This window comes from Triturus cristatus, chromosome 9, assembly GCF_964204655.1.
Source record: "Triturus cristatus chromosome 9, aTriCri1.1, whole genome shotgun sequence".
Classification (NCBI taxonomy): Eukaryota; Metazoa; Chordata; class Amphibia; order Caudata; family Salamandridae; genus Triturus; species Triturus cristatus.
In genome coordinates this window covers 152,042,384-152,069,627 of record NC_140592.1, presented here as the reverse complement: position 1 = coordinate 152,069,627, position 27,244 = coordinate 152,042,384, and the positions used below count along the sequence as shown (strand labels likewise).

Sequence of the window (27,244 nt, the reverse complement as noted above, 5' to 3'; positions counted from 1 at the left end):
GCCGGAGCGTGTGATATTCGCTTTGAGTTTTCGGGCTGTATGTTTTTTGCTGCTTGTTTTGTTTGGGGGGCTACTTTGAGTTTCCAATGAAGGGCGTTGAAGCGCCCCTGGACAGGGGTGAACAGCAGCTCGGCCTTGGAGGGGGCCGTGTGTGTGTTGTTTTCACCCTCTTTCCTCCCTTTGTTTGGGCCTGCGTCTGCCCAGCCGCCTCGGAGCAGCTGTTTCAACACATGGCGTAGAACCCCCATGGGCTGGTGCCTGCTCCGGAGCCTTTGAAAGGCCTGCCAGGCTTGTGCTGGGGTGCTGTGGTCGAGGGAGGGGGAATGAACACAATGAACACATTGAACACAAAAGCAGGATACGCAATCTCAACCAACACTCATGTTTAGCTACACACTGGGCGGATGCCAAACATAACATCCCACAACTTAGATTCACTATCCTGGAACACATTACACACACAGGAAGTTTAGACATCGCCACTAAGTTAGCTCAGAGAGATACATTTTGGATTAAATATCTTAATACCATAATTCCGAAAGGGTTGAATGATCATTATGAAATGCTCTGTTTTTTATAAATCTCCTATGGTTCAAATACTTCACTTTATGATACCCTATCTGGTACTTTTTGGCTGACTATACTTGATGCGCATTTTGTGAATATGTAATATGGAATATGTCAATATTTGTATACATTTTTGCAAGTTTGTACTTGCACCCATTTTTCGTAAGCATTTATTATTTGATTAGCATTTTGTTATATTCTAATCGTCTATTTATGTAAGCACTTAACACGAGCACCACACGTCCTCTCTCAATCAGCTTTCGTTCGGTTTATTTACAATTGCAGGTGCTAGCAATTTGCTCATACTGTTTTTATGCTCCTCGACACATGTCACAGTGTCAATTTGTTTTTTGGACTAGGCTGTGTACACCAATAAAGTTATGGTGTATTTTCATTCTGGGAGCAATCACGTGATCCAAAACGTCACGTATACGTAACACAGACGTTAGCTCTTACGTACGTCTCTTCACAGTCCACCCACTGACTCTTTACCATTCCGTGGGTTATTCCGCTGGAGCCGCGTTGCACATTTCCACCTTCACTCTTAGGTAAGCGATTTGAAGACTAAATACGGGCAGTCCATCTTTTCTAATCCATCTTTTTTAAACCTGAGTAGTTTTTACAACAAGTGTGCTTTTTCACCCACAGATATTTTTTTTAAAAACTGATTCCTTACGGCTTAAAAAGAGTAACGGTCCGAGTCGTCTCAGTAAGTGTATACCACAAGGTGCTGGTATAGAGTACTCACTTGGTTAGTTCATCTTCTCACATAGCTGACTCACTACTTTTTTGTGTCACAGACCATGTTACAGATGGGCGAGTTAATGTTGACGTTATGAAGCAAATGCTCATTTAGCAGGTATTAACATATTACCTCTGCTAATTGTTTAAGGTAGCCTGGATATTGTAATTCAGACAGTTAATCACTGATTTCACCATCTACAGAACGCAACTCACTGTCTTATATGGGGACTACTTTTCTTCCGATGGTTTCTGCTAGTAGGTACGCGTTTTAGTTTCCAATATACCACACGATGTCACGGGTTTTAACTGCTGAAGTATGCTTAAATCACGGCACGTGTTCACTTCTTCTTGTAAAACTTTGGGTCCTTTTTTCACATTCATTGAATTGCCGGGCACTCGAACAGTCGGATAAGGTCGATCATTGCACTAAGTTTCTATCTTCATGTCTTTCACCATCACGATTATTATTTTTTAATTTTTCAACTTTCATTTTAATTTGGTTGGCACTCCAACACGAATTTTCTTGCTTCACACAAAATGGCAGCAAGCACAAACGTATAATCGTTAATATGTTAATTAGCTTATGTATCATATATAAGGAACTGGTACAGTCTACTCATATGTCATTCTTATATTTTTTCACTGTTCCAGCTAATGGTTGCAAAGACAAGTCAGAACAGCAGCATAAACTATACAGCTTAATCACAAGCCCCTGAAGAAGGGACCTGTCCCGAAATGCATTGGGCACTTTTCAGTTTTTCATTTGTGATTCGTCTGTAATTTTTGAACAAATGCTAATGATGAAGTAGATACAGAATATGATTTAATATGTTTCTGTTCTTATTGAATTCTTTTCGCATGACATAGATGATACTTATTTAGGATTTTTCAATTGATAAAATAAATTGAGCAAAAGAAATTGATACAGAGATAAGAAATTTGTTTTCATGTTTATTATTATTTAAGAAGGAATGAAGTCTTAGGGACTCGAAAATACTGCGTTGAGTAAAGGAAGTGGATCTTTTCCACGTCTCTCTTTTTTTGGACTGTAAAAAGTAGGCAGAGTGATGGATTGGCCCATGTGGAAAGGAGTGACCACTTTTGGGGTAAAGGAAGATCTTGTATGCAGCACCAACTTGTCTGTGTAGATATTCAAGTATTGAGGCTTGGATGGCAAAGCCTGCCTTCCGGGCAGATGTTATAGTCACCAGAAAGGCCGGCTTGATGGTAATGAACCTGAGAGGACAAGATTGAGGTCCCACTGGGGCCTAAAGAAAGGAGAAGGTGGAAACAAATGTTGCAAACCTTTAAAAAATGTATGTACAATAGGGGATTTGAAGATGGATTGCTAATCAGGCAACCACAGAAAAGCTGAAATAGCAGAAAGATAACCTTTTGAGAGAGCCCAAAATAGAGCTCTGTTAGGCAAGAGATATAAATAAAAGATGAACCTGAGATAGGGGGTCAGAAAGGGTATTGATCTGTTTTTCTATACACCATGCCACAAATTTTCCCCAAAGGCAGGCGTATACTGTCTTGGTGGGGGAATGCTGGGCTGCCAAGATAACATTACAAACTTAGGGAATAAGGTTGAAAGCTGTCAACTGTCATCGCTCAATCTCCATGCAAGAAGGCAGAAATTTGACAGGTTCAGGTGGAGGACCCTCACCTGCTGCTGTGAAAGAAGATCCTCCTGAAGGGGCAGCCTGATTGGAGGACTGATGGCCATGCTGGAGCCACAAGGATGACTTGGGCCTGGTCGTTCCTGATCTTCTTGAGAATTCTGGGCAGGAGTGGTATGGGCGGAAAGGCGTACAGGAGGCCTGAGCTCCCCTCAAAATAAAAAGCCTCTCCAAGCGAGAGTTGCCCTGGAAACTTGTGGTGGCAAAAAATCTAACCGGGGCTCTCACCACTGCTGAAAGAGACATAGCATCACCTCTGAATGGAGATGTCACTCGTGATCCACTAGGCATCTTTGGCTGAGTTTGTCTGCCCTGGCGTTCAAAGAGCATGTCACTTATTGAACCACCAAGAATATGCCCTGACATTCTAGCCATTTTGAGAGACGCAGGGCGTCTTGACGAGGGTCCACAACCCCACCCAGCCCTGATTGTTGCAGTACCACATGGTGGTGGTGTTGTCCGTGAACACCTGCACTAGCCTTCCCTTGATGGAAGGTACAAAGGCTTTCAATGCCAATCGGATCGCCTGGAGCTTCAACAGGTTGAGGGGGAGTCCGGTTTCTGCCAGATATCACAGGCCTCGGATCTCCACCTCCTCCATCCCAGGATTGAAGCATCTGTCACCACTGTCAGACCTTGTTGGGGAAGGGAGAGGGTTCTGCCACTGGCCCAATCGCAGTTTGTTAGCCACACTGCAGGTCCTTTGCAGTTCCCTCTGAGATCTGGATCATGCGGACAGATTCCCCTGATACTGCGCCCACTGGAACTTCAAGTCCCACTGCAGAGCCCACATATGCCAGCAGGCCTGTGTCACCAGCAGGATGCAAGAGCCATGAGTCCCAGCAGCCTCAGAGTAAGTGTCACCAAAATCCACGATAGAGGCTGAAACATCGCTATCGTAGCCTGAATATCCTGAACTCACTGTTCTGGAGTCTAAGCCCAAAACTGTACTGTGTCCAGAACAGCTGCTCCAAAGAAAGGGAGAGTCTGAGAGGGAGTCAGATGTGACTTTGGCATGCTGATAGGGAGCTCCAGCAAGTACAGGAGGTCCGACGTAGTCTGGAGGTGGGAGACGACCACCTGGGGCAATTACGGCTTCAACAGCCAGTCGTCAAGATAGGGGAAGACTGTTACCCTTGACCTCTGCAGATGAGCTGCAACAACTGCCATCACTTTGGTGAGCATCCAAGGGGCGCTGGTAAGGCCAAAGTGTGAGCACAGTGAATTGAAAGTGCTCATGACCTACCTTGAACGACAGGTAAGGCTTGTAGGCAGGCAGGACAGGATGTGAATTTATGTGTCCTGCAAATCTAATGCTACCATCCAGTCTTCCGGGTCCAGGGCAGAGACCGGTCACTACCTGGAAGAGAATGGATAGGTGGTCTTCTGTCAGTCTGTCGTAAGTGGGTGGCATGGAGGGAAGGGTAGTCATGAAGGGGATGGAGTAGCCCCTTTGGATGATCTGCAAAACTCACTGGTCTGATGCTACAGACCTCAAGTGGGCAGGTGATGACTGAGCCTGCCCCCCACTGGAGTCCATGGTGGTAAGAGGGCAGACTATAAGTGTTTGGAGGCTGTGGCTGCCAGAGGGGATGGTGGACTAGCCTGACCTCTGGCTGCCCGACCCACGAGGTCTGTGGGTACGGCGCTCATGGCCGTGCAGAGGCTGGGAAGCTTGTGCGCCGCGGTGGCTGGATAGTAGAGACACAGTTAGAAACACCTTCTGGGGCAGAAGGCAGATTGGGGGTGCTATGGGGCCATGGAAAGGCTTGCTGTCCTTAAAGCACGCCAGGGATGAATCTGCCTTGTTTCCGAAGAGACAGGAGCCACCAAAGGGGATGCTTGGACATCCCCTGAAAAGTCAGTTGTCCTCAGCCAGGTGTCACGCCTCAAGGCCTCTGTTGATGAAACCGCTCTGCCCAGCGAGTCGGTGGTGTCCAAGCCACATTGAATGGTGAATGTAGGTGCATCCCTTCAGTCGGCAACAGCATGGGAGAGTATGGTCTGGGTCCTCCGGAACCATGGCAGCACCTGTGCAACCGAGTCCCATAGAGCAGGGGAGTAATGGCACAAAAGGCACACAGTATTCACAGACCACAGTGGCAGGCTGGTGGAAGAAGCAAAACATCTTCTTCCCTAAGGAGTCCAGCCTCTTGGATCCCCTATTGGGGGAGCAGTAGGGAAAACAGTAGGATTTACATGGGAAGTCGAGGTTTGGACCACTGAGCTTTTGGGGATAGGGGGTTGGGTGATTAAAGTGGGGTTCCCTGGGGTGGGGCAGTGGTGGTGGACAATTGTCCTGTTCACAAGAGGACCTGTTCTAGGCTTGGACCAAGTCCCACGTAGGACATCCGTAAGTGCTTCATTAAAGGGGAGAACCAGTTCAGGCAGGGTCACTCCCAGCGGAAGCACCTCTGTCAAGGAATTAGACTTGACTGCCACTGAGGGAAGGTTAAGGTCCAGGACCTCGGCTGCCCTTCTCACCACCATTGCGAAAGACACACCCTCCTCCATAGCCATAGTAGGGGAAGAGTCTAGATAAGTCTCCAACAAATCTTCACACCAGTCCATGCAAGCATCAAGGTGCTATATCCTTCAGGGTCCAGCGACCCTCTCACTCCTCCCCAAGTCCTAGCCCATAAGAATAGGTCTCAGGTTCTGGCCTGGAAGGCATGGCTCCAGTTGGCGTTGGATGACGCACCTCCAGCTCCATGTCGGAGTTCAGAATGGGCATGACGCCGCTGGAGGGCATTGGCAGTGCCAGGAGCATTGGCACCAAGACCGGCGTCGGGGAAGGTCAAGGTGGCACAACCAGTGCTGGTCTGGATCCATCTGTTCATCTAAGAGGCCCGACTGGCGTCAAAGCTGATGGCGGGGAACCAGTAGGGGCTCTTCCCAACCCAGCAGGACCCAAAGGAATGCCAGCAGAGACAGGCTACTCAAATATTAAGCGCATGGCCTCATAAAACTCTCTGAGTTGAGCGGGATTCGTTCCGTCTCCTGGAAACCCAGGGAGGCATGGAGCCAGGCCTCAAGTGATGATGTTCCTTCGTCTCATCAGAAGACTTCGACAAATGGGGGGCATAGTCGAAAACCTTTCAACTTCTTACTCTTCTTTTTTCTTGTGGGACTTACCCGAGTGACCCGATGACTTTGAGTGTGACAAAGATCTCGGGCTCAGCGACTGCTCCAGGGACCTTCATCTCGACCAGGAACTAGATTTTCACGGCATCGCATGTCTAGCTGCCAAGAGCTTGAGGGATTTTTCCCTCAGAGCCTTAGGGTGCATGATGCAGCCTAGAGGATGAAATTTGCACACCAGGAGATAAATCTAAAAAAAGAGTTGACAAAAAATTGAAAAAGATTTAGTCAAAAAAGACTAAAGGGCAGCTCTCTCCGGATCTGCGCTCTGGCAGGGAAACAAAAGAACTGTTGTCAGCGCATTGGGGTGGCACCTGTACAGGCACTACGCATGTCACTTCCTGCGTGGACGATGCCATGTGATGCCAAACAACGCCACCTACCGGCATGCAGGGGTACTGCTCGAGAACAATTTTGAGATCCAGTCTTATGCCTGGAGGTAATTCAAAAGGTAAGGAATCTGCAGCTAGAAGTCTCAATCACGTCTTAATGACAATGGCAATGGCAGAGATTGGCATTTATATGTGATGGAAGTGCAGGTGAATATGATGCAAGAAGTTGTTAATATAGATGTTATGTTTGCTAACTTATTCTAAAGACATTCAATCATGTGTGCAGGTGATTCATTGCAACCTTATATGTTGATTACTGATTCCTCTGATTCTACCACTAGTTCTGCCCGAAGAGGGAATCCTGCTGAAACAGAGCCAACAAGTACCCAACCAGAGAGGGAATCTGGAGATGAATACAATGTTAAGCTGCAAAAATAACTTTACGTACTTGGAGAATCATTTCAATAACAGATAATACTCCTACTTTAAAACTAAATGCTTAAAAGTAGAAAAAACTGAGATAACATTAAAGATATGGAAGAACTGGGCTGAGCTGCAAATTTAAAGGTTGTAGGCCCTGCTAAGGGCCTCCAAAGTACCTTTCCGACAGCCTTTCCATGTTGGTGGGACTGCCATGAAAAGGCTGTGGGAAATGGACACCGTAATCCCTATGGCGGTGACTTCGCAGGCACTGTCTTCAGAGTAGGAATTATAGTCAGACAGCCGCCTCAACGGGCTCCTTGAGCCTGTCGGAGGCAGCGGTCTTTTTCCCGACCCTCTGGGCTCTGATGGGCGGTATTGTAATCTGGCGGTTGGATCGCTGCCCAAGATGTCGGGCGGACCTCCACCGCTATCTTGTTGGTGGCGATGTGCCTGACATCATAATGAGGGCCCTTGTTAGGTCAAGTTCCAAATCTTCATTTACGTATTCAAATTAGTTTAAATTTGTCTTTGCACAGAGTATTTATTAGTGTGGAAATTCCACCACTATGGTGGAATTTACAATTAGGAGTAGGTTTCTATTTGTGTATCTGCAAATTAGGGAAACACCCACAAACCTTTACGCTTGTGTGTATACCCATACATCATGAGGCAGTTTAAAACCTGGGAAGCACGTGCAAATCCAACCAAGGACAGGTATAAGAGTATTTAGAGGATAGGAATGGGGCAAGAGCCCCACATATCTAATGGGGATATGAAGGGTAGAATTTCTAACAAGCATTGGCAAAGCCAATAGTTCTCACCTATGGATGAGCTATTGGCTTTGGCATTGGGGTGGGGAAATGAAAGGGAGGGGGGGGTGATTGTTGGAGAGCATGATGTAAAAAAAAGCGCTATGAAGCACCCAGTGCTAGAAAGAGATGCAGAGTGAGCTATCTGTGAATGCTACATGAATATAGATGAGACTTGATCAGACTGGATGCAAGTAGGTGAAGGAGGCGGAGTATGGCTTCATTTTGGAAAAACAGTGCTATGTCCTTGCATCAGTGTATGGTCTCGGGCTGGTGATACATTATTAATGAAAAAAACTGCTCTTTCATGTTTTTGTAGACACGTGGCGTGGCGTGTGGGGGTCTGATTAAACAGCTTTCCTAATCTTGATAAAACAATAAAAAATGAAATGTAAAATCCACAAAAGCAAGAAATTAGCACATGTGTCATGTTCAGACTTGGGTACAGTAATGGATGGCAGTCTTTATGCATCATTTAAAACCCCTATTCAAAGCCTCAGGCTTGGAAACAAGATGCAGACATGCCTGGACTCTTTCCCTGCCCAATTGGGGATTCATATCCCGAGCACTGGATAGACAGCTAGGGACACAGATAAAACAAAATTAATCTGTGGTTGGTCCATGTGCCAAAGAAAGAAAAGCAAGTGACGCAAGGCAAGCAATTAGAAGGCTGCAAAGAAGAGTGACAATGAGGCTAATGAATGGCAAGAAATCTATGGTTGCACAGATGTACAGGAGTACTCCTGGGATTTGTTATCACCTCTATGAAAAGAGGAAAATGTAGTAGCCTATGGGAATCATTTCTGACTTTCAAATAGAGTTTTGTGAATCATGCCAATAAAGCTGAATGTTAAACAGACCATGTATCAAAATGAGGAAGCCTCAACCACATTCACAGATGATTTTTGTTAAACATCTAGTTTCTTTTTCCCTTAGACATTGTGACTATTACACTACTATCTGACATAGAAAACCTTCCTTTCTCAACCAAAAATAATCAGTCAACCATATTACTGCTGACTCTCTGATTTTGATTTTCTGCAATGATTAGACATTGCAAATTAAATAGCACATATCATCGAATTTTAATTTTAAACTTATGCTTCTCTAATCCTAAACATAATATTAGCTTTATGTCAGTCACAGTACACATAACAATATTTTTTGATAATAAAGGCTACAATAAATGGTTCACTGACACTTGGTTTTGCCTGAGGGGGGCTAGACGGATGCCTGGGGAGACTGTAATGAAAAATTAATATTTTTTTATGTTAATAATTGATATTTTGGATTTCCTAAGAAACATGTGCAACAATATCCCCCATACTATTTCTGAGGTCCAAACTAAATCCAGAGACGACGTACCATATACATAGAGCTTCAATAAGCAATTGTGATGCAATCAGTTATACAAGTCCTAAATATACCATAACAGTTTGCACGTTTAAAATTACAAATTGATGCAACAATAACCTCTCTTTCTGTTCAAGAGCCACCTACAGAGGAACCACATTCTTGTTTCAATTTACTCCAATATCCACAGAAGCACTGTAATTAACTGTACATTGTAGCAAAACCCCTTTCTTCTCTTTTTATTCTATATTCAGCTTTAATGATCAAACAACGTAGAACATCCATGAGCTTACCCATTCATGCACTGGCACATGATTCTCTTCTACAAGTTGAGCTTAAAATTCATGAAAATAATGAATATGACTCCCAGCCTGATTGATATATCATTTAACGTGGCCAATAAGCAGCCCTTTTTACAGTAACTAGGTTAATGCCAAATAGTATTACATTTCAGCTATAGCCCTGAAATCCAGCCTAGGAGGCACAATAATCTGGCATCATGAAAATCTGGCATCTGTTTAGGATGCAGCATGTAATCCAGCTGGTTGTACATCCAAGAAGTACACTTGGACATATCAACAGCTTTTGATTAAATTAATCCGATTTTTACCCAGTGGCAACTTGAAAGAGATGGCAAATACTGCTTGGTTACTTTGATCTGATTTTAATTTTTCCTAGTTAAATGGCAGGTTCATGATCTGAGGCCCATTTGACCTCCTCTGGTAGCTTTTCCCATTGGATAGCCAATGGTCCCACAACGCCCTCAATAGAATAAGTTATCAGATTTAACTATGACAAATTCAAAATATTGCCTGAATTCAAAATATTGATGCTGAGAATAACAAAATCTACACATCCAAGATGTGGAACTGAATTTCAACTTTTCTGTTGAGCTTGTTTTCAAGAGATCCTTCACCAGATATATTTGTCTTCATTATGATTGTGTAAGAAGACTTTGAATTAATCTTGAAATGGCAGCTTGAAATCCATACCTAAAAGTTTGCCACATTAGATCATTCCTGCCACCACAACACATGTGTAAAGTTAATTTTAACATGTTTTTGGATGCACAATATATGCATTATACATCTAAATGTTTGCATTTATCAGATTAGCATAAAATATGCTGTTACAATTAAAAAAAATACTAAGCAAATACTTGCCACTTAAACTAGGACCGACAAGTAAAATGTGCAGTTAAAAACAATGGGAAAGTATGATTCTTCTTGGATTACTGTAAATATGAAAACCTAAACATTTCACACCTGTCACCGAGCTGCTCTGATTTTGGAATATAAAGTGTTGAAACATGCTCATCAAATTTATAAAATCATATGAAATATAATGGACCAATAAATATGTTGCCCAAAGACAATACATTATTTTGACTAACAAATTCCTGTTTGTATGTTTCAAGCTCGATTTACATTGTCTTCCACATTTCATGTGTTTGTGTGCAACTGCTTTGTTCCGCACATATTTTATTAGCATGGCAAACTAATTTTAACTATAAATTAAGAGAATAATCCACTTTCCACATATATCAATGGGCCAAATACCATCTAAAAAAGTTAACAGTAATGTAACACAACGTTTAAAGGCTTCTTTTAAAGTGCAGTGCATGCTCATTTGTTACTTACATTAACTTCTGTGATAGCAATATCAACGACGCTACCAACAACAATTAAGGCATCAAAAGTGTTCCATGCATCAGTAAAATAGTGCTGTTAGGATAAGTATTCAGTAGAAATGGAAATGGAAAACAAGAAAACAGAAACAGAGAAATAAGAGAAGGACAGTATAACCGCAAAGACATCTTTTGGCTTGTTAATATTTTTTAACATTATAATTCATATTTAGTGAAGTTAAAAAGTATCTTTAGTGTATTTCTGGTCTGATTTACAATACATTAAGAAGTAACTCGGAGATATACTAGAATGTATATATTTTTAGTACATAACATTTTACAATTAATGAATTATCTCGAAAAGGGCAAAAGATAAGGTTATCAGATGATTGCATGTTGCCAATGATAAAATGCTCCATTCCTGGCTTTTGTTTTACAAATCATTGTTTTCAGGTGTGTTTGTACATTTGAATTAACGGAAGTGAATATAGGATGCATCTGTCAAAATGCATTAAGTTGTTAAGCTTAGGTTCAGAAAGGAAGCAACCTGTCCTTGGTGACATAGTCATTGGGTAGCCTTAACTATAGACCAAGACAATACTCAGTGAACACACTCATGTCTCATTTATTTTTGAGTTAATTTGTTTCCAAATTGAACTTGAGCTTGTCACTCAATTATTTTCTGTTTCTCTAACTGTAAAGAAATAATATATAAGAAAGGTAATGGAAATCTGTGACTTGTCCAGAAAATGAAAGTTGTGGAAAAACATAGAGAAGGAAGATACCATGGGAAGACTCGCGTATACTTACATCCGCTTCACTGAGAACGACATCTACAATGCTGCCGATAACGATGAGGGAGTCAAATGTATTCCATGCATCGCTAAAATATCCCTGAACAGAGCAGGTAGGGTGTAAACATTTAAGGTTATAAAGGAATGCTCAAGTGGATAACACTTGAAAGCTCTTGCTGTACATGCTCTTGATTACTTTGGAGTCATTATGACTGTTAAACCGATGTAAAAAATTAAAACACATCAATCAGTACTGAGTGATGGACAAATAAAGTGGTTTGAATTTTGAAGTAAGAAAATAACATATGCAAAAAGTGGGTGGTAGAATTACAAAAAGGCAAATGCCTGCTTAGAAACAAAGCAATTAAGTTCCTTATCACTTCTGACCACAGTGCAGCTCTGTGAATCAAATTAACATTACTGGGATAAGGTAGCAAATATCAGGTGATTTTTGTGGGTACAAAATCCCACTAATTGGTGAATTTCCATGCATTTATTTCTAACTATATCTATTTGTCCATGCACCTGATTGTTAAATATTATCATTATTATGTTAATATTTATAAAATGTTATCAATCAAATCCAATCCACACAAGAAAATAGGCCAAGATTTTCTAGCATCAAGTTTTGTTTTAATTAAACTAAAGCAGAATTTATTTTGAAGATTGCAAGCTACAAGATTTTTATTTGCTAGGAAGATGTGGTTGAGGAATAGTAATGTTTTAATTATCTAGATTTAATAGGATTTCAAAAGGGTCAAATAAACTACAATTTTAATATAGAGTTTTCAATTAAAAACAGGTATGCAAAACCTCTAAACCCTCGACCAGTAGTTATAACAACTCTGTGGACTTCAAGTTTCTAATTTTTGGAAAAAGATGACTTATTTTGTCTCTATGGAAACAGCCATGTTAACAATGATATTGTTAATTAGAGGGATAGATATCAAGGTTTACAAGAACAAAGAATCACTAGTCAAAGTTTATAGGATTTTATAGGCACATCTACCAATCAGGAGGTCTGTGGCTGGTGGCTTCTTTGAGAAGCTGCTAGAACTTGAGGCTAGCAAATGAAAAATTTCAGTCATCAAACGCTAACCTCACCTAGTTGGCGGAAACACATTTTGGTATCTATACACTGACCTGTTAGGACACAATGTATAAAACATAATATGCAAGAAAAATGAAAACACAAATGGAAATCTGAAAGGTGTTTGAAAAGATAAAAACAAAGGCCAAGTCACAGCAAACCAACCATGTCATGCACAGATTAGTATATTGTAACACTGCAAGTATCCTTGATAAATTCACTTACTAGCCATCTGTCCTTTTTTTTCACGCACAGCTGATAATATTGAATAGCACAGGAAATTATTTTAAAATCAAAAGCATGGACTCATTTAATAAACAACAAACATTGTTTAGAACGAAAAAGAGACTTGCCTGTAATTGCAGATCCCAAAGGTGTTTAGTCTCTGTAGATTATCAAATTGAACCTTTTACTGGATAAAATAATTTTACTAGGACATAATCATCACACAGGTCTATATTGAATGCCTTCAGCTGTATTCCTGCTTGGCCCTTCACAAAGGTTACAAAAGGCCAGAAAAATGAAATACCTACAACAGCCATTAGACCATAGCATGTCTAATTCATAATGAGACAGATTGAAGAGCAAAACTGTTACTCCAGATAAGATACTTGGTTTGTGGATTTATAACTACAGGCCAAAATTCACTCTTCCTTCTCTGCCATGATCGATAGGTAGGTTTCCCATACTTAAATACAAAATTCAAAGCTTAAGAAAAGAACTGAGATGGATTAATTAATATTCTACAAGACAGCAGTGATACAAGTTGCATATGTCTGGGTGTCAGGCTTAAAAAGGTGAGGATTAGTGAAGACATTCCTCAATGTCCAGCTGTCACAGACATCGACTAACAGAAATGTCTGATCACATTAAATTAGTTGTAGATTTTGTGTAAACATATAAAGCCCTCAACATTTATAAACAGGATACTCAAAGCACTCTTTGCAGAACACAAGTTAAAATGGTATTTATCTTGAAGTGGGCTCACTGTTCGACTGGATTCAAGCTATCCTGGCTGAAGAGGGGTGAATACCCGAAACCGGTCGTAGGATGCTTGTTTCTGGTCCAGGGAGGACCTGGCTTGGCAGTTCGGGCTGGAATGTTCCCATGAGGCACAAGGCCAAGATTGATTTGCATATGGCCAGGTCTTTCTCACCCTAAGTGCGCTGGGTATGCCCAGACGTGGGTCCCAGGCTCACTGTACCACTGGATTCAAGCTATCCTGGCTGATGAGGGGTGAAAACCCAGACCCGGTCCTAGGATGCTTGTTTCCGGTCCAGGTAGGATGCTTGTTTCCGGTCCAGGGAAGACCTGGCTTGGCAGTTTGGGCTGGAATGTTCCCATGAGGCACAAGGCCAAGATTGATTTGCATATGGCCAGGTCTAAACTGGGGTGGCATGGTGAGCAAAAGAATGATGGTTTTAAACCAGATCTCTTGACTAGGGGTGAATGTTTTGATTTGTTCTGCATTCCGTCCATCAATTGTGTGTTTTTTGCTTTCTCGCCCTAAGTGCGCCGGGTATGCCCAGACGTGGGTCCCGGGCTCACTGTACCACTGGCTTCAAGCTATCCTGGCTGATGAAGGGTGAAAACCCAGACCCGGTCCTAGGATGCTTGTTTCCGGTCCAGGGAAGACCTGGCTTGGCAGTTCAGGCTGGGCTGTTCCCATGAGGAACAGGGACAAGACTGATTTGCATATGACCCGGTCTAAACTGGGGTGGCATGGTGAGCAAAAGAATGATGTATTTAACCCAGATCTATTGACTGGGTGGGAATGTTTTAAATTTGTTCTGCATCCCATCCATCAATTGTGTGTCTTTTGCTATCAGGAGGCGGCACCCTGGACCCGTCGAGCGCCAGACAGTTCTCTGTTGTTCAGCCTATTTGGGCTCAGTTAATAGTGGTCTGTTGTGTCGCCCCGCTTTTCTCTCAGTATATTGATGCAGGCAGCTATATCTTAATCGCAGCAAAGAAGGGAGAGGTGGGGTGTTTGATGCCCGTACAGCTATGCACTACCGCTTTTATCCGGGGGCAAGCTCGAACTCAGCAGACATGTTGAGTATCTTACACCTTCCTTCATGGTGTATGCGTAGCAAGAAGAAATAAAGGATCACCAGATCTCATTTCAAGGCCAGCCCCTTAGCAGGAAGATCCTGTGTCTTCTGCTTAGTGCAGGGTCAGGACAACATTCTGGGCTCACCTACCCCAATGGCAGCCCAAAGGTCTTGTGGTGTGGTGTTCTTTGGCTTCAGATGGGTAATAGTAAAGGAATCAGGCACAGGGCATCAGCTTGAGGAAATGCAAGATCAGCTCAGGCCACCCCCCCAGTGTATCTCCGAGGCAGGCCACCACCCCTGCAGCACAAACAGTCAGCGCACTGTCAGAAGCGCCCGCCCGCACCTCGCAGACAGGATCGACCTGCCCAGCTCACCCATGCATTCCTCACCGCTGCACCAGTGCGTATTCCCTCCGTTCGGCTGCAGCAGCTCTCCCAGCCGTCACGGGCAAGGTTCGATGTAGCTCCACATCTTTCATTATTATTATTATTAGCTTTTATAAAGCGCATAACTATCCGAAGGCGTCCCAGCACTTGCGTCTAGACAGGAGTTTACAACATGCTATGCAACAGGTTTTTGGAAGAGCCAGGTCTTAAGAAGTTTCCGGAAGGGAAGCGGATGGGATTCAGCTCAAAGGAACGGAGGCATTCCATTCCACAGACCAGCTACATTGTGGACAAATTCAGCAGGGGCGGGGATCAAGGTGGGGCTCAAACCCGCAGCACGGAGGGTGTGGCGCCTCACATTTCAGTACCGCCCGGGCCGCCCGGATTCTCGTTAAGGCAGGCGCACGTCCGGCATACCCCAGCCCAGCAAACCAGCCGCCCGGGCTTGGACATCCGCCCCTCACCTCAGGGCTCCAAGTGCTCTCCTGTCACACAGCGGCCCCTGGCGGGCCCTCGGGGGCAGCAGAGGCAGTGGGTTTCAGGATCTCGATTGGACACCTGCGGCGTGTCTTTACTACCCAACAGGTGGCGGAGGATGTCGCTGTATGAATTAGAGGCAATATTGTGCCTCTCAGAGGCACAGTGCTCACACTTCCCAATCACCGCAATTCAGTGCAGGCACGTTTCACCAGGGCAGAGTGAGTGAACCATTCATTTACTCACTCAGGCACCCTAAAAGGTTCAGTGTTGAGGGTCAGTGGCCTGAGGATGCTGAAGGATAGTGTGTTCAGGCGACGGAGCCTCTCTAGTGAGCGGCCATTTTGCTGCGCGGCCAAGCTCTGCATTTTTTCTGGTTTTCTGTATCCGTATACCTGCATTGTATTGCAAAATTTATATACTTCTTTCTACCATATGTGGAGGGCTAAACTGCTTGTCCTTATGTGCTTCCCAAAAGGCCCAAATATCCGTCCACCATTCCAGCATTCCTAGTTTAGTCTTTTTCATTTGGTACATTTGCTGGTACACCAAACACACATTTTAATTATGAAACATTAAGTAAGCCATAAAATAACATGGTTTCTTTACTAAAGTAACATTTTTCTCACTCCAAAAAATGCATGTGTCACATGCTGACTCTGGCTACCTTTAAAACACCGTCTGATTTAGAGCTTGGCCGTCAGGAGTCAGGATACTCTGTCATAAACACATTGAATTATCCTATGAATCGTCGACTGAAAGCTTCCTCTGACAGCCCACGAGAATATCAGCTGTTGGAAGAAGGGCATTACACTGCCCGTCCTATTTAATGTCCATTATTTTTGGTCTGTCACTGCCAGATATAAACCTGAAAGTGTGGGACGAAAAAATAGAAATAATGACTCCTCACCCTAACTACCAAGTATAAAACTTCAAGGGTGTCAGGAGTCATTAGTTTTCACGTGTTTCATAAGCAAACTCCCACTTGGGGAGTTAGTTTCTGAAAAACCAAAAAAGTTTAAAAGTTTGGTGGACAGCCGTCTAAACCGATGGTGGCCTTCCACAAAACATGTTGTACCTTGAAGGGAATCAGTGAATGATGGTTCCTTGCAATGTACAGAGAGGTTCTCTGGGTCAGCACTCAGGTCTAAAATTGACAAGCCACTACTCCGTCCTTCAAATTCTAAATCAGGGCCCGATCTATTACTAAAGCTATGACACTTGAACCTAAACACAGATCTATTTTTTGTAAGTATGATTACTTATCATAGGATTACATCTCACTAATATGGATGAGTCACTTGTGAACATATTTGAGATTAGAAGAAAAAGTACTAAAATAGTCTACTTCTAGGTACCCCAAAATATGTCTTCTTGCGCCTTAATAATGTTGTCTCGTCATTTCATTCCTTAGGAGGGAGTTCATGGATATAAACCAAGATTTTTGACATGCAGGTAAAAATATTCCTTGGTGGAGGAATGTAGTCTTTTTTGAATAGCTCAGTCTTCAGATCCCTTCCAATTAATAAGTGGTTTGGGGGAGTTCTGATGTTGAGGAGAATGCTGTTCCAGATCTTCATGCCTTCTCCTTTTTTACAGTTCTTCCAGTCTAGCAGTGCCCACTATTACTGCATGGTGATATATGCCTGGTGCAGTCATTTTTCAAAAAAGGCATGCAGGAGTTACTATTATCCTTGTATTTGATGCAGTTGGTCTTGAAGAGAGAGAAGTTGAGTAAGATCAGCAACAAGGAGTCATTATTATCAGTGAAAAGGAGAAATCTTTGACCATCAAAAGGGTAGTGGTCCCTGTACTGAAGCATTGTCTTAAGGCAGATTTTATTCCTGAAAGAGGTTTTTCTTGCCACATTGGACTTGGAGGTGAGTGGAGGCTGGTTTTTATTTTCCATAGGATTTGGGAAGCTGGTAGATTTCTATGTTGACTGAGCTAGTACTATTTGAATTTCATAACAGATGTGCACTGTGGTACACCAGAAAAGAAGAGGTGGCCAGGCCATGTTTGTTGATCTTCTTAGCACGCATTAGGATGATCTGGGAATCATCTTAATTCAAAAGAACATTACAGGCCTTGCAAGGATCCTGCCATGTATTTAGAATAATTATATTCAGTATTTAGCCTCTCTTGGGTTTGTCAAATAAGTGAACTGTCTATGTAACCTTGTCACTGATCTAGCACAAACCATACAATTGTGCATGTCCTTTGTTCACACAGGTGTGAACAATCACAAACAACTGATCTCCAATCTGATATTTCATCAACTGAGTACCACTGTCAAGTAGTTTATTGTTTCACTCATGACCAGAATCTCACTAGTTCTCTCTTGGAGGTGGCCTGGATGTCTAGCCTTTTTCACTGTAATGCCCGTCCTCCATATCCCACCTCGCAGGTCCCTCTGGAAAAAGCTCATGGCTAAACAAGGCGATGAGACACAAAACATGTCCACCTCTCTGGAAACAAGCAAGATGGTTCAAAGTAAAAGTGAGGTACAACCTTGCTGGGACCAGTCATGAAGGTGTGTGTCAGAGATCCTCTTTGGACAAAGGCCAAGACTGACAGGGAAGTGAGATTGGCATCATCAAAGTAGTGGAAGAGGAACAGAGGTTAAAGGGAATGAATGGTGCAAAAATCATACAGCATGTCAGATTCATCAGTTGGCCACAGGCCCCAGATATTGAAAAAAGTATATGTAGCTTTGGGAGGCATTAGTCTGCTGGAGGATCTGGCACCCATGCCAGCTTTATTGGTACGGAATGCATGAGCATGCCAGGGACTTAAGATAGGAAAGGTAAAATATGCAGCAATGGAAACATCAGCAATTGGCTGCTGCAGATCCCAAAGAGAAAGTAAGTGGAATGTGAGGCAGGCATCAGTGGACCAGGAGCTACAGGCACAGAAGGGGTCTGATTTAAAGTTTAGTGGACATGATACTCCATCACATAAGTGACAGAGTACACAATTTGTGGCCTCCCTGGCCAGTTTTGAGAAAACTCCCATGGTGTTGGGGTCATTAGTGTTTACTTTTCCAAAAACAAACTCCCAATGAGGGAGTTTGATTTTGAAAAAGTAAACACTTTTAAAAGTTTGGTGTAAGCGTTGGCCACCAAGACTTTTAAAGGGCTCTGTAAGAACCATTCATGTTCACCCATAGAGTTCAGTGCCAGGCTGGTGGTAAACTCTAAATTTGGTGGACAGAGTAAAGGCAAGGTGGCGGACGTAAAGTCCTCCGCTTCCCTGACTGCCTTTACTCCGTCCATCATCCTCTAAGTCAAGCAAATAGTGGCATGTAAGTCATCAACGAGTTTGAGAATGTAGGACTAGTTCAGTTTATATTTTGTGCCTCTGCTTTGTGTGTTTCCCTTATCATATATATATCGGGCACAAGTAAAAAGTAGCAACAGGTGGAATATCATCTACACTGTCTTTCCTGTTCAGCCGGCCACTAGATCTTGTATGAGACTAAAACATCACATGGCACAAGAATTGCAGCAAGTTCTTTTCCTTTTGAAATACAGCTCTCTCTGGACCCATTTTCACTCAAAATAATGAATTAAAAAAAATATATTTATACTTTATATGGAATTCTGTGCATGTCAAATTACATGCCAAAACAAAAAGTCAAATTCAGCATCGATTTGCAGAGGACAAACAGACTGGATTTACCCAGATTAAAAGTGACATTCCAGCATGATAGAGCCATGACACCAAGATGAAGGCACTGTTTTCCTGGGCTGGTTCATGATCGCTTGTTCCAAGGGATAAATGCCTGTCTCACTTAGACCAATTCCTTCAGTCCTCAGCAACTGTAATTGAAACCTTACCTCATAAGTTCCTCCGGTCTTCTCCACTAACAAAACTCCTGAGACTGAATATTTCAGAAGCCATTTGCGCATTCAAAGGTGGTCCTGTATAGTGCAGCAGAGGAGAAGCTACATGAGTGGAGGGATTGCTTCCATCTGCAACAACAGGGACTGGCTGTTGAATCGAAGGTCTGACTCAGAAAGCACAAAGGGGTGCTCAATTGGTGTTAAATCCCAACACTGGTGCTCTGACAATCCCTCCAACGACTGTTGTCTGATCCAGGAATAGATGTGTCCTTGAGATGGGTGGTGGCTCTCACAACAGTCCAAGAGGAGGTTACTTAGCTCCTTTTGCAGCTTAAACCTACATGAAGGTCTGCAGTGGGATTGGCTCTTCTGCAGCTCATGGCTTTAGCTCACAGGGGCACACAATTCCTCACATTAGACAGACCTCTAGATTGACATGCAATTGACAACCTTAATGAGCAGTGGGAATGGTAAGTAGTGGTCCTCTAGGAGATGAGCTCAGAACTACTGGATAAAGTGCTGATCTCAATTGTGCCCCTCTATGTTTGCGATTGATTTTGTATAGCACCTGTGGGTTCCTGCTGGACACTTCATTTGGATCTGTCACAAGCTTTGTGATTGTTTCCTTCTAGGGCTTAGTTGCTCGCTATAGTACCTAGGGGCCTATACCTCCTCCTTTCTGCACAGGTGTCCTGGTCACTTGTGATAGGCCCTGCACATTAGGTGGTATTAGACCCTGCATGTGCCGCATAGCTGTCTTCCAGAGGTATGCTGTGATCAGTGCGCCAAGATTGATTCATCGGAAGATACTTCTATTTGCTGCCTGGGGGGGCGGGGGGGGGGGGGGTGGAATTCTAGACTGCAACCCCTAGAGGCAGTTTGCATCAATTTACAGCACTCAGCTAAACCCTATGAGGAAAAGGAGAAACAGGCATTTGCTAATTATGTGGACTTTGAAAATTGTCACTGGGGGCTGCATGATTTTATAAGTGCTGGTATTGAGTCTTTTATTTTGAGTGTTTATTCATCTCTCTTTGGTGACAAACACCCTATGGTACATCTTGATAGAGTTCCCCTACATTACAAGAGGTTCATGAAAAACTCAAAAAGATCAAGGGACATCCTAGCTGAATTCACTACTTTGAAGAAAACAATAAAATCAATGACCAAGGACCAGTTTTGCTTATCTTTTCAAACTAACTCCTCAATAACACTTCACAAAATCCTGCATGTCAGATCCATTTTGGAAGAACACAGCCAAGAGTTTGGTTAGTTTTTTAGACAAACGAAGCCTTACCACTACCTTAACAAAGAGGAGACTATGACAGCCTTGAACATCTCTACTGATAACTTCCAATATACTGACATAGAAGAATAAACACCAGCCTCGAATTTTATAAAAGGCCTGGGGGGTGGGTTGCATTGGAAGCCCCCCAACACTGCCATATGAAGAAGGCAGGAATAAGCTGCACCCATGCTGGCATGGACTAGTCCTTCTCTTCACTTGAGATTCCTGATTTTAATTGACCTTGCCATTTGCTTGCTTCATCTTTTATAGGCGACAGAATTAATTTCATGGTCTTTCTAATTATAGCTGCTAATGATCATTTCTCACTTAAACCTTCTGATCTGGTGACCCCTCGATTTCAGAACCTACTATCATGCAGCTCAAGGTACTGGTATAATGATCCAAACTGAGCTCTGACAGAATGTGGGTGCACATGGACAAGCTGTACAGGGAAATACACGTTGGGAAATTCCTTGGTTACATAATTTTCTTATGCAGTTCTGCTCCCACTGTGTGGCATGATTAGAATAGATATTGATGGTGTTTGTAGTAGGTGAAGAAGAAAAGAAGAAAGAATGCACTCTATGGAACAAATGCATCCCAATACCAAACCACTGCACTTATTCAAGAATTTTTTTGCCAGTGGGCCAATGTCCAGAGGCCCAGCTTGCAATATTTATTGCATCTTGATATTTTCCGCTCACAATTTTAATTGGATGCCCAAGACACATTTGGAAACCTTATTAGGAAGCCAGTTTGATGAACAAAATGTGTACTGCATTATGGGAAGTTATCAAGCCGAAGACTGGGAATATACTGAACAGGAAAGTACACAACATGCATATGCAGAATTGGTACTACACCCCAGTCAATTTGTGCCGTAGTCTCATGCTGACACCAAATGTTTTTGGTTTTGAGGTGTATGCATTCTTGATAGCAAAGTTATCTGCATTTTGAAAGGAAGTCCTTAGTGAAGTTCTTCACTGAATTCATTGAAGGGGTGAGTCATAGACATAATGTTTGTACCCAGTTGATTTCTCCTTAAAAAGTTTGGTGCCTCGCTCCCCAAAAAGGTTTTAAACAATTGGATCATCTGTTTTATTATTCAGCAGGTTTTTGGATATGTTTTATCAAGCACACCATAGGTTTTGCAGATAGTAATGAAGAGAAACTCATGAAACATTCCAATGCTTTGGAATCTAGTACAGCGCCTAGGATCTTTGTTTCTCCACAGCAACCAATCTAAACGTGACTTTAGGAAAATAGTTTTTCACTCTCAACAGGCTTATTTTAAGACTTGATGGTCTGAGACTCTCCAGGCATCACAAGTATTGCAGGACCCTCCAGCCTACCGAGGCTCTCCAGGTCCCGTTGATGTGTATGGCCAATAAATCACAGTCTGGGATTCCACTGTTATGTATCAAGGTTTTGGATGATTCTTCATCTTAGAAACACCCTCTGGCGCCTGACTGGATTCAGAAACATTCTGTCAACAGCATTGCCAGGTTTAGCATCTGGGATTCTGGTGCGACTCTACCTGTGCAGGATGTGACAACTGGTGCACTGATGTCGGTCTGGATACTTTTTCCATTCTCCATTGAGATTAATGCAGAGGAACGAAGAAAGCATCATCAACACCAACAAATACAGTATGTGAAATGTTACATACATTGGGATCTTATTAATCACTGCACTAATTCCTCAGGAGAGGTAGGAGGGAGGAGAGAAAGTTTTTCTTGAGATAGATAATTTTTCCAGCAGATTCCTCACTTTATGACTGACTCCAAAAGTAATACCCTTCAGGACGTGGGACAAAGTAGTGCCAATAAACCAAATGAGTCGTTCAATATAGCCCTGGAAATAACAATATCATGGGCTTCAATTAAAGCAAGGAAAATGGGCCCCACGACCCTCCGTTGGGTAGTAAAAAGTAACCATATTTGGGGTAAAATATGTCCTCTCATTTCTGGACCATGAAACACTGCACTTGCTACCCTGTAGAAAGCCATACGCCTGTCTGACAAAGTATCTGTCTGAGCTGTGAGGCCATAATGTTTAGCAAAGGTATGTAAGGATGACCATGTAGCCATTCGGCGGAGGTCAGCTACTGAAACACTTCTGGTGAGAGCTGTGGAAGCAGCCGTGCCCCTTGTAGAATGTGCCAAATGCCATCCAGAGGGTCTTTTTTGGCCAATACATAGCAGATCTTGGTGCACAGGGTAAATCAACATGGTCAATGACCTTGGTTACCACCTTGCCCTCTGACAAAGTATATACAGAGCTAATTATCCACTATGTTTTGTCATATACAGTTGATATAATAAAACATTGCAAGCTTGGGGCCTAGTCAATGCAGTCACTCCTCCGGTTTGGTGGGGTCAGGAGGATGGGAAAGTGATGAACTGGCCCATATGAAATGCAGATACCACCTTCAGAACAAAATGACAGGCAGCTGCAAAGAACTAGTTAACCGAGGCAGCATACAGTGATGCATGGCCAGGCCGAGTGGACCAGAGGTTCCTCAACCCCAATGGATGAGGTTATTTCCACTCAAAACAGTTTTAAATATCAGAAGTGAAACCGGGCAACCGTGCATCAGCCCAAATGAGGTTGCCATGAGAAACTTTAAAACAAGATTTAAATCCTACTGAGAAACAATAAACCAAGTCGCAGAACACATGTGGAGTAAACCCTTTAGAAAACACACCACTGGTGGCTAATGTAAGAAAGAAGGCTGGTCCATGAGACACATGAAGGAAGAAAGGACAGGCAAATATCCTGTCATTTCAGAATGAAGGTCTCACTCATGGTCCTCTAAAGAGCGAAGTCTCAGAGCACCCACTCATATGATAAGGGTGACTGACATGTGGGCATTCCCAAGAAACATCTCTACTGATAGGCCTATCTTTAGAGTCGACTCTCCTCCAAGGAAAGGGTCAATGACCACATCCTGCCCTGTCTGTTGATATAATGCACATTGATGGACTTGAATGAAGCTCCCTGAGAAGGACCATAGGAAGGCCTTTATGGCTAGACAGACAGCCCAATACATTTAAGTGCAGGCAGTGCGCCAGTGTAAAGATTTGAAAAGATCTGTGGGTGAAGGGATTGGCACTTCTAAGTATCCTACTACAAGGGAATTTGAGAAGCCCATTACAATTTAGTGTGCTGGCATATTCTCAAGTCAGTTTTTCACTGAACGTTGGACAAAATAGGCCATATTGGCTTTTCAAAGAATATTGACTTCAGCAATATATAATTTTATATTAGAAGTGAGATTCTTTCACATGTTTTGTTCCGCCTTCTGCTTTTCTGTTGGATTCAAAATGCTCTGATTTGGACACTATGCACTGTGATGTGGTCTAGATGAGTGTCATAGCCCACAGAGCAGACAAATGCAAAAAAGATTGCCTACAAATGCCAAGGTATTAAGAAATGACCCATCAACAGGTTGTTGTAAATGTTTTGTAGGTCCATCAAGGACATTATCTTATGGCATCTGCAACAGGGATTAAATTCCAAAAACGTAGAATGAGACATGCTGGGGAGCTATTGCTTCCACTAAGGGACACCCACAAACCCTTGCCCACCGCACATCTATCACAGAGCCGCCATCGCTCCCGAACTACGGCACACCATCAACACCACCTTCAAGACCGGCACCTTCCCCGACTGGAAACGCGCAGAAGTAAGACCCCTGCTCATGCTCAAGAAGCCGTCAGCAGACCCCACGGACCTCAAGAACTACCAACCCATCTCCCTCCTCCCTTTCGCGGCCAAAGTCACCAAGAAGATTGTCAATGCCCAGCTAACAACATTCATCGAAGAAAACTCCATCTTCGACCCCTCCCAATCCGGATTCCGAAGCAATCACAGCACCGAGACTGCTCTACTCGCCACCACAGACGACATCCGCACCCTCCTCGACCAAGGACACACCGCGGCCCTGATCCTACTTGACTTCTCTGCAGCGTTCAACACCATCTCCCACAGCACACTGACCGCCAGACTCCACGACGCCGCCATACAGGGAACGGCCCTCGAATGGATCAGCTCCTTCCTCACCGGCAGAAGCCAAAGAATCAGACAGGCACCCTTCCTCTCTAAACCCACGGAAATCAACTGTGGAGTGCCCCAAGGATCGTTGCTCAGCTGCCACGCTCTTCAACATCTACATGGCCCCCCTCAACGCGATCGCTGGACACCATGGACTCAGCATAGTATCCTATGCTGACGACACCCAGCTAATCCTCTCCCTCACCAAGGACCCAGTCACCACCAGACTCAACTTCCAGGAAGGAATGAAGGACATCGCATCCTGGATGAGCAGCAGCTGCCTGAAGCTCAACTCGGAAAAGACAGAGGTCTTCGTCCTCGGACCCTCCCCATCCTCATGGGACAAAACCTGGTGGCCCACCGCCCTTGGCAGCCCTCCCACCCCCACGGGCCACGCCAGAAACCTCAACATCATACTCAACTCCTCCCTCTCCATGACCTGACAGGTCAACGCCATCGCCTACAGCTGCTTCAACACCCTCTGCATCCTCCGAAAGACCTTCAATGGATCCCCCCCGAATCAAGGAAGACCATCACCCACGCACTCATAACCAGCAGACTGGACTACGGAAACACCCTCTATGCCGGGATAAACAAGTCTCTGCTCCACAAACTCCAAACCATACAGAACACCGCAGCCAGACTCCTCCTTGGCATCCCTCGACACGAACACATCACCCAACACCTGCGCAACCTCCACTGGCTCCCCATACAGAAGAGAGTCACTTTCAAGATACTCACCCACGCCTACAAATGCCTCCGCAACACCGGGCCCCAATACCTCAACGAGAGGATATCCTTCCACGTACCCAAGAGAAACCTCCAATCCGCCAACCTCGCCGAAACCCCACGCATCCGCAATGCCAGGACAGGTGGAAGAGCCTTCTCCTACATGGCGTCCAAGACCTGGAACTAGCTCCCAACCGACATCAGATGTGCCCCCTCCCTGAATATCTTCAGGAAGACATTCAAGACCTGGCTCTTCGACTGAACGGAGCTGCTAAACCCCCCCCACCCAGCGCCTTGAGACCCTCACGGGTGAGTAGCGCACTTACAATTCAATGTAGATGACCAAGACACTGCACATGTATTCAAAGATCCTTCTCTTTTTGTATTATTTACAAGACTAAACATTGTACAGATCAACTTATATTCCATTCACAATGCCAGTCTACATGGTAATATTTCAGTTAACTTTGCCAAAGAACATTGCAAATAGTATGAACAATTGTCTTCAAATGTACCTTGGGTTTGAAAGCTATCAGTTTTAAAACCATCTCCACAGTAAACACACCAGTGAAGACCATGTTCAAAACATCCATCACATCGTTAAAAATCTTGGATTGTCCATAGTGCTGCAAGTAAAAATCACATTACTGTGTTAGGAAAAGAAAATTGAGCAGCAGTTATAGCGAGGACATTAGTTTATTAAAACTATATCATTTCATTAATCTTTATTTCGGCAATATTTCAGCCATAAAAGATACAAGTAAAACCGTCATTACAATAAGATAATAAAACATTAAAACTATGGATACAGATTCAAAATCCAATACAAAAGCCACAGGCACTAGCCACTATTCGCTATTAGGAAACTCCTTTTAGACCACATAGCGAGCAGAAACTTCGATAAGGCAAACACAATATATCCTGCAGTATCAGATTTAAAAATTCTTAATGCAGCTGAACACTTCTGGAAGCCCAAGTTTTTACAGATTGGTACAATACAGAACTTCCGAGCTCTACTATAAGCAGGGCAAAAGAATAAAATATGGCATTCATTCTCCTTTTCAGCTCCACAGCCTGGGCATTGGGTGACCCTAGAAGATGACCATTTTGCTTGTGAGACACCCTATTGGGAGTGAACCAAACCTCCATTGTATATACAGCTTCCTGGCCGCAACAGGGTGAATAACATTCAAAAATTCTTCAAAGGCAAATGCAGATTTAATTTCTAAAAATGATTTTACCATAGTGCCATTTCGAGAGTCGTGCAGCCATATACTGCTGCAGCGTGACCTATAGCACTCCGTTAGTGATTTCCCTGAGATCTCCCTACAGGCCTTAGCTGGATTATGCCACAGGGCTGAGAGACCCATTGTCAATAGTTCTTGTTTAACAAAGGTGAGCCATGGTATGTTCGCTGCCTTGCTTGAGCTCAATACTTCTTGCAATTCATTTCTATACTGCGAAAGTTCGGGGGTTATCCATAACCTCCTCCAAAACCTAAGGGGTTTAATAGATAATTCCTCCTGGATGGGGAATAAACCCAAGTCGAGCCTTAGCGGTAGAAGGGGTGTACTTTGGGGAAGCAGCAGCAGCTGCCGCAGAAATCTGTTCTCCACTTTGGAGATTTCAGGCCTGGAAGCACGCCCCCAAAGTTCCCCCCCATACAATGCCGCTGCCCTCGCCCTAGCTTTGTATATTTCAAGCGCAGGACTTATAGGCCTATATGTTGAGGCATTTGTCATCTTAAGAATACCCCCCACAATTTGAGACAATTTAAGTTGGGACTTGGCATGATGAGGGCCCCATGAGAGGTTTTCACTTAGCGTAACGCCTAGGTATTGGAA

At 43.5% G+C, this 27,244-nt stretch overlaps 1 protein-coding gene across 2 annotated transcripts in view; it reads right to left on the bottom strand.

Annotated features, from left to right (window-relative positions):
• Positions 1 to 27,244, bottom strand: part of CACNA1D (calcium voltage-gated channel subunit alpha1 D) — a 1,031,608-nt gene that overhangs the window by 408,676 nt on the left and 595,688 nt on the right. For both annotated transcript variants that reach the window (XM_085624624.1, XM_085624625.1), the window contains exons 29-30: positions 25,916 to 26,026; positions 10,692 to 10,775 (exon numbers count right to left, since the gene is read on the bottom strand). In XM_085624624.1, the coding sequence (XP_085480750.1) occupies positions 10,692 to 10,775; positions 25,916 to 26,026 (195 nt within the window). The remainder of the gene's footprint in view (positions 1 to 10,691; positions 10,776 to 25,915; positions 26,027 to 27,244) is intronic.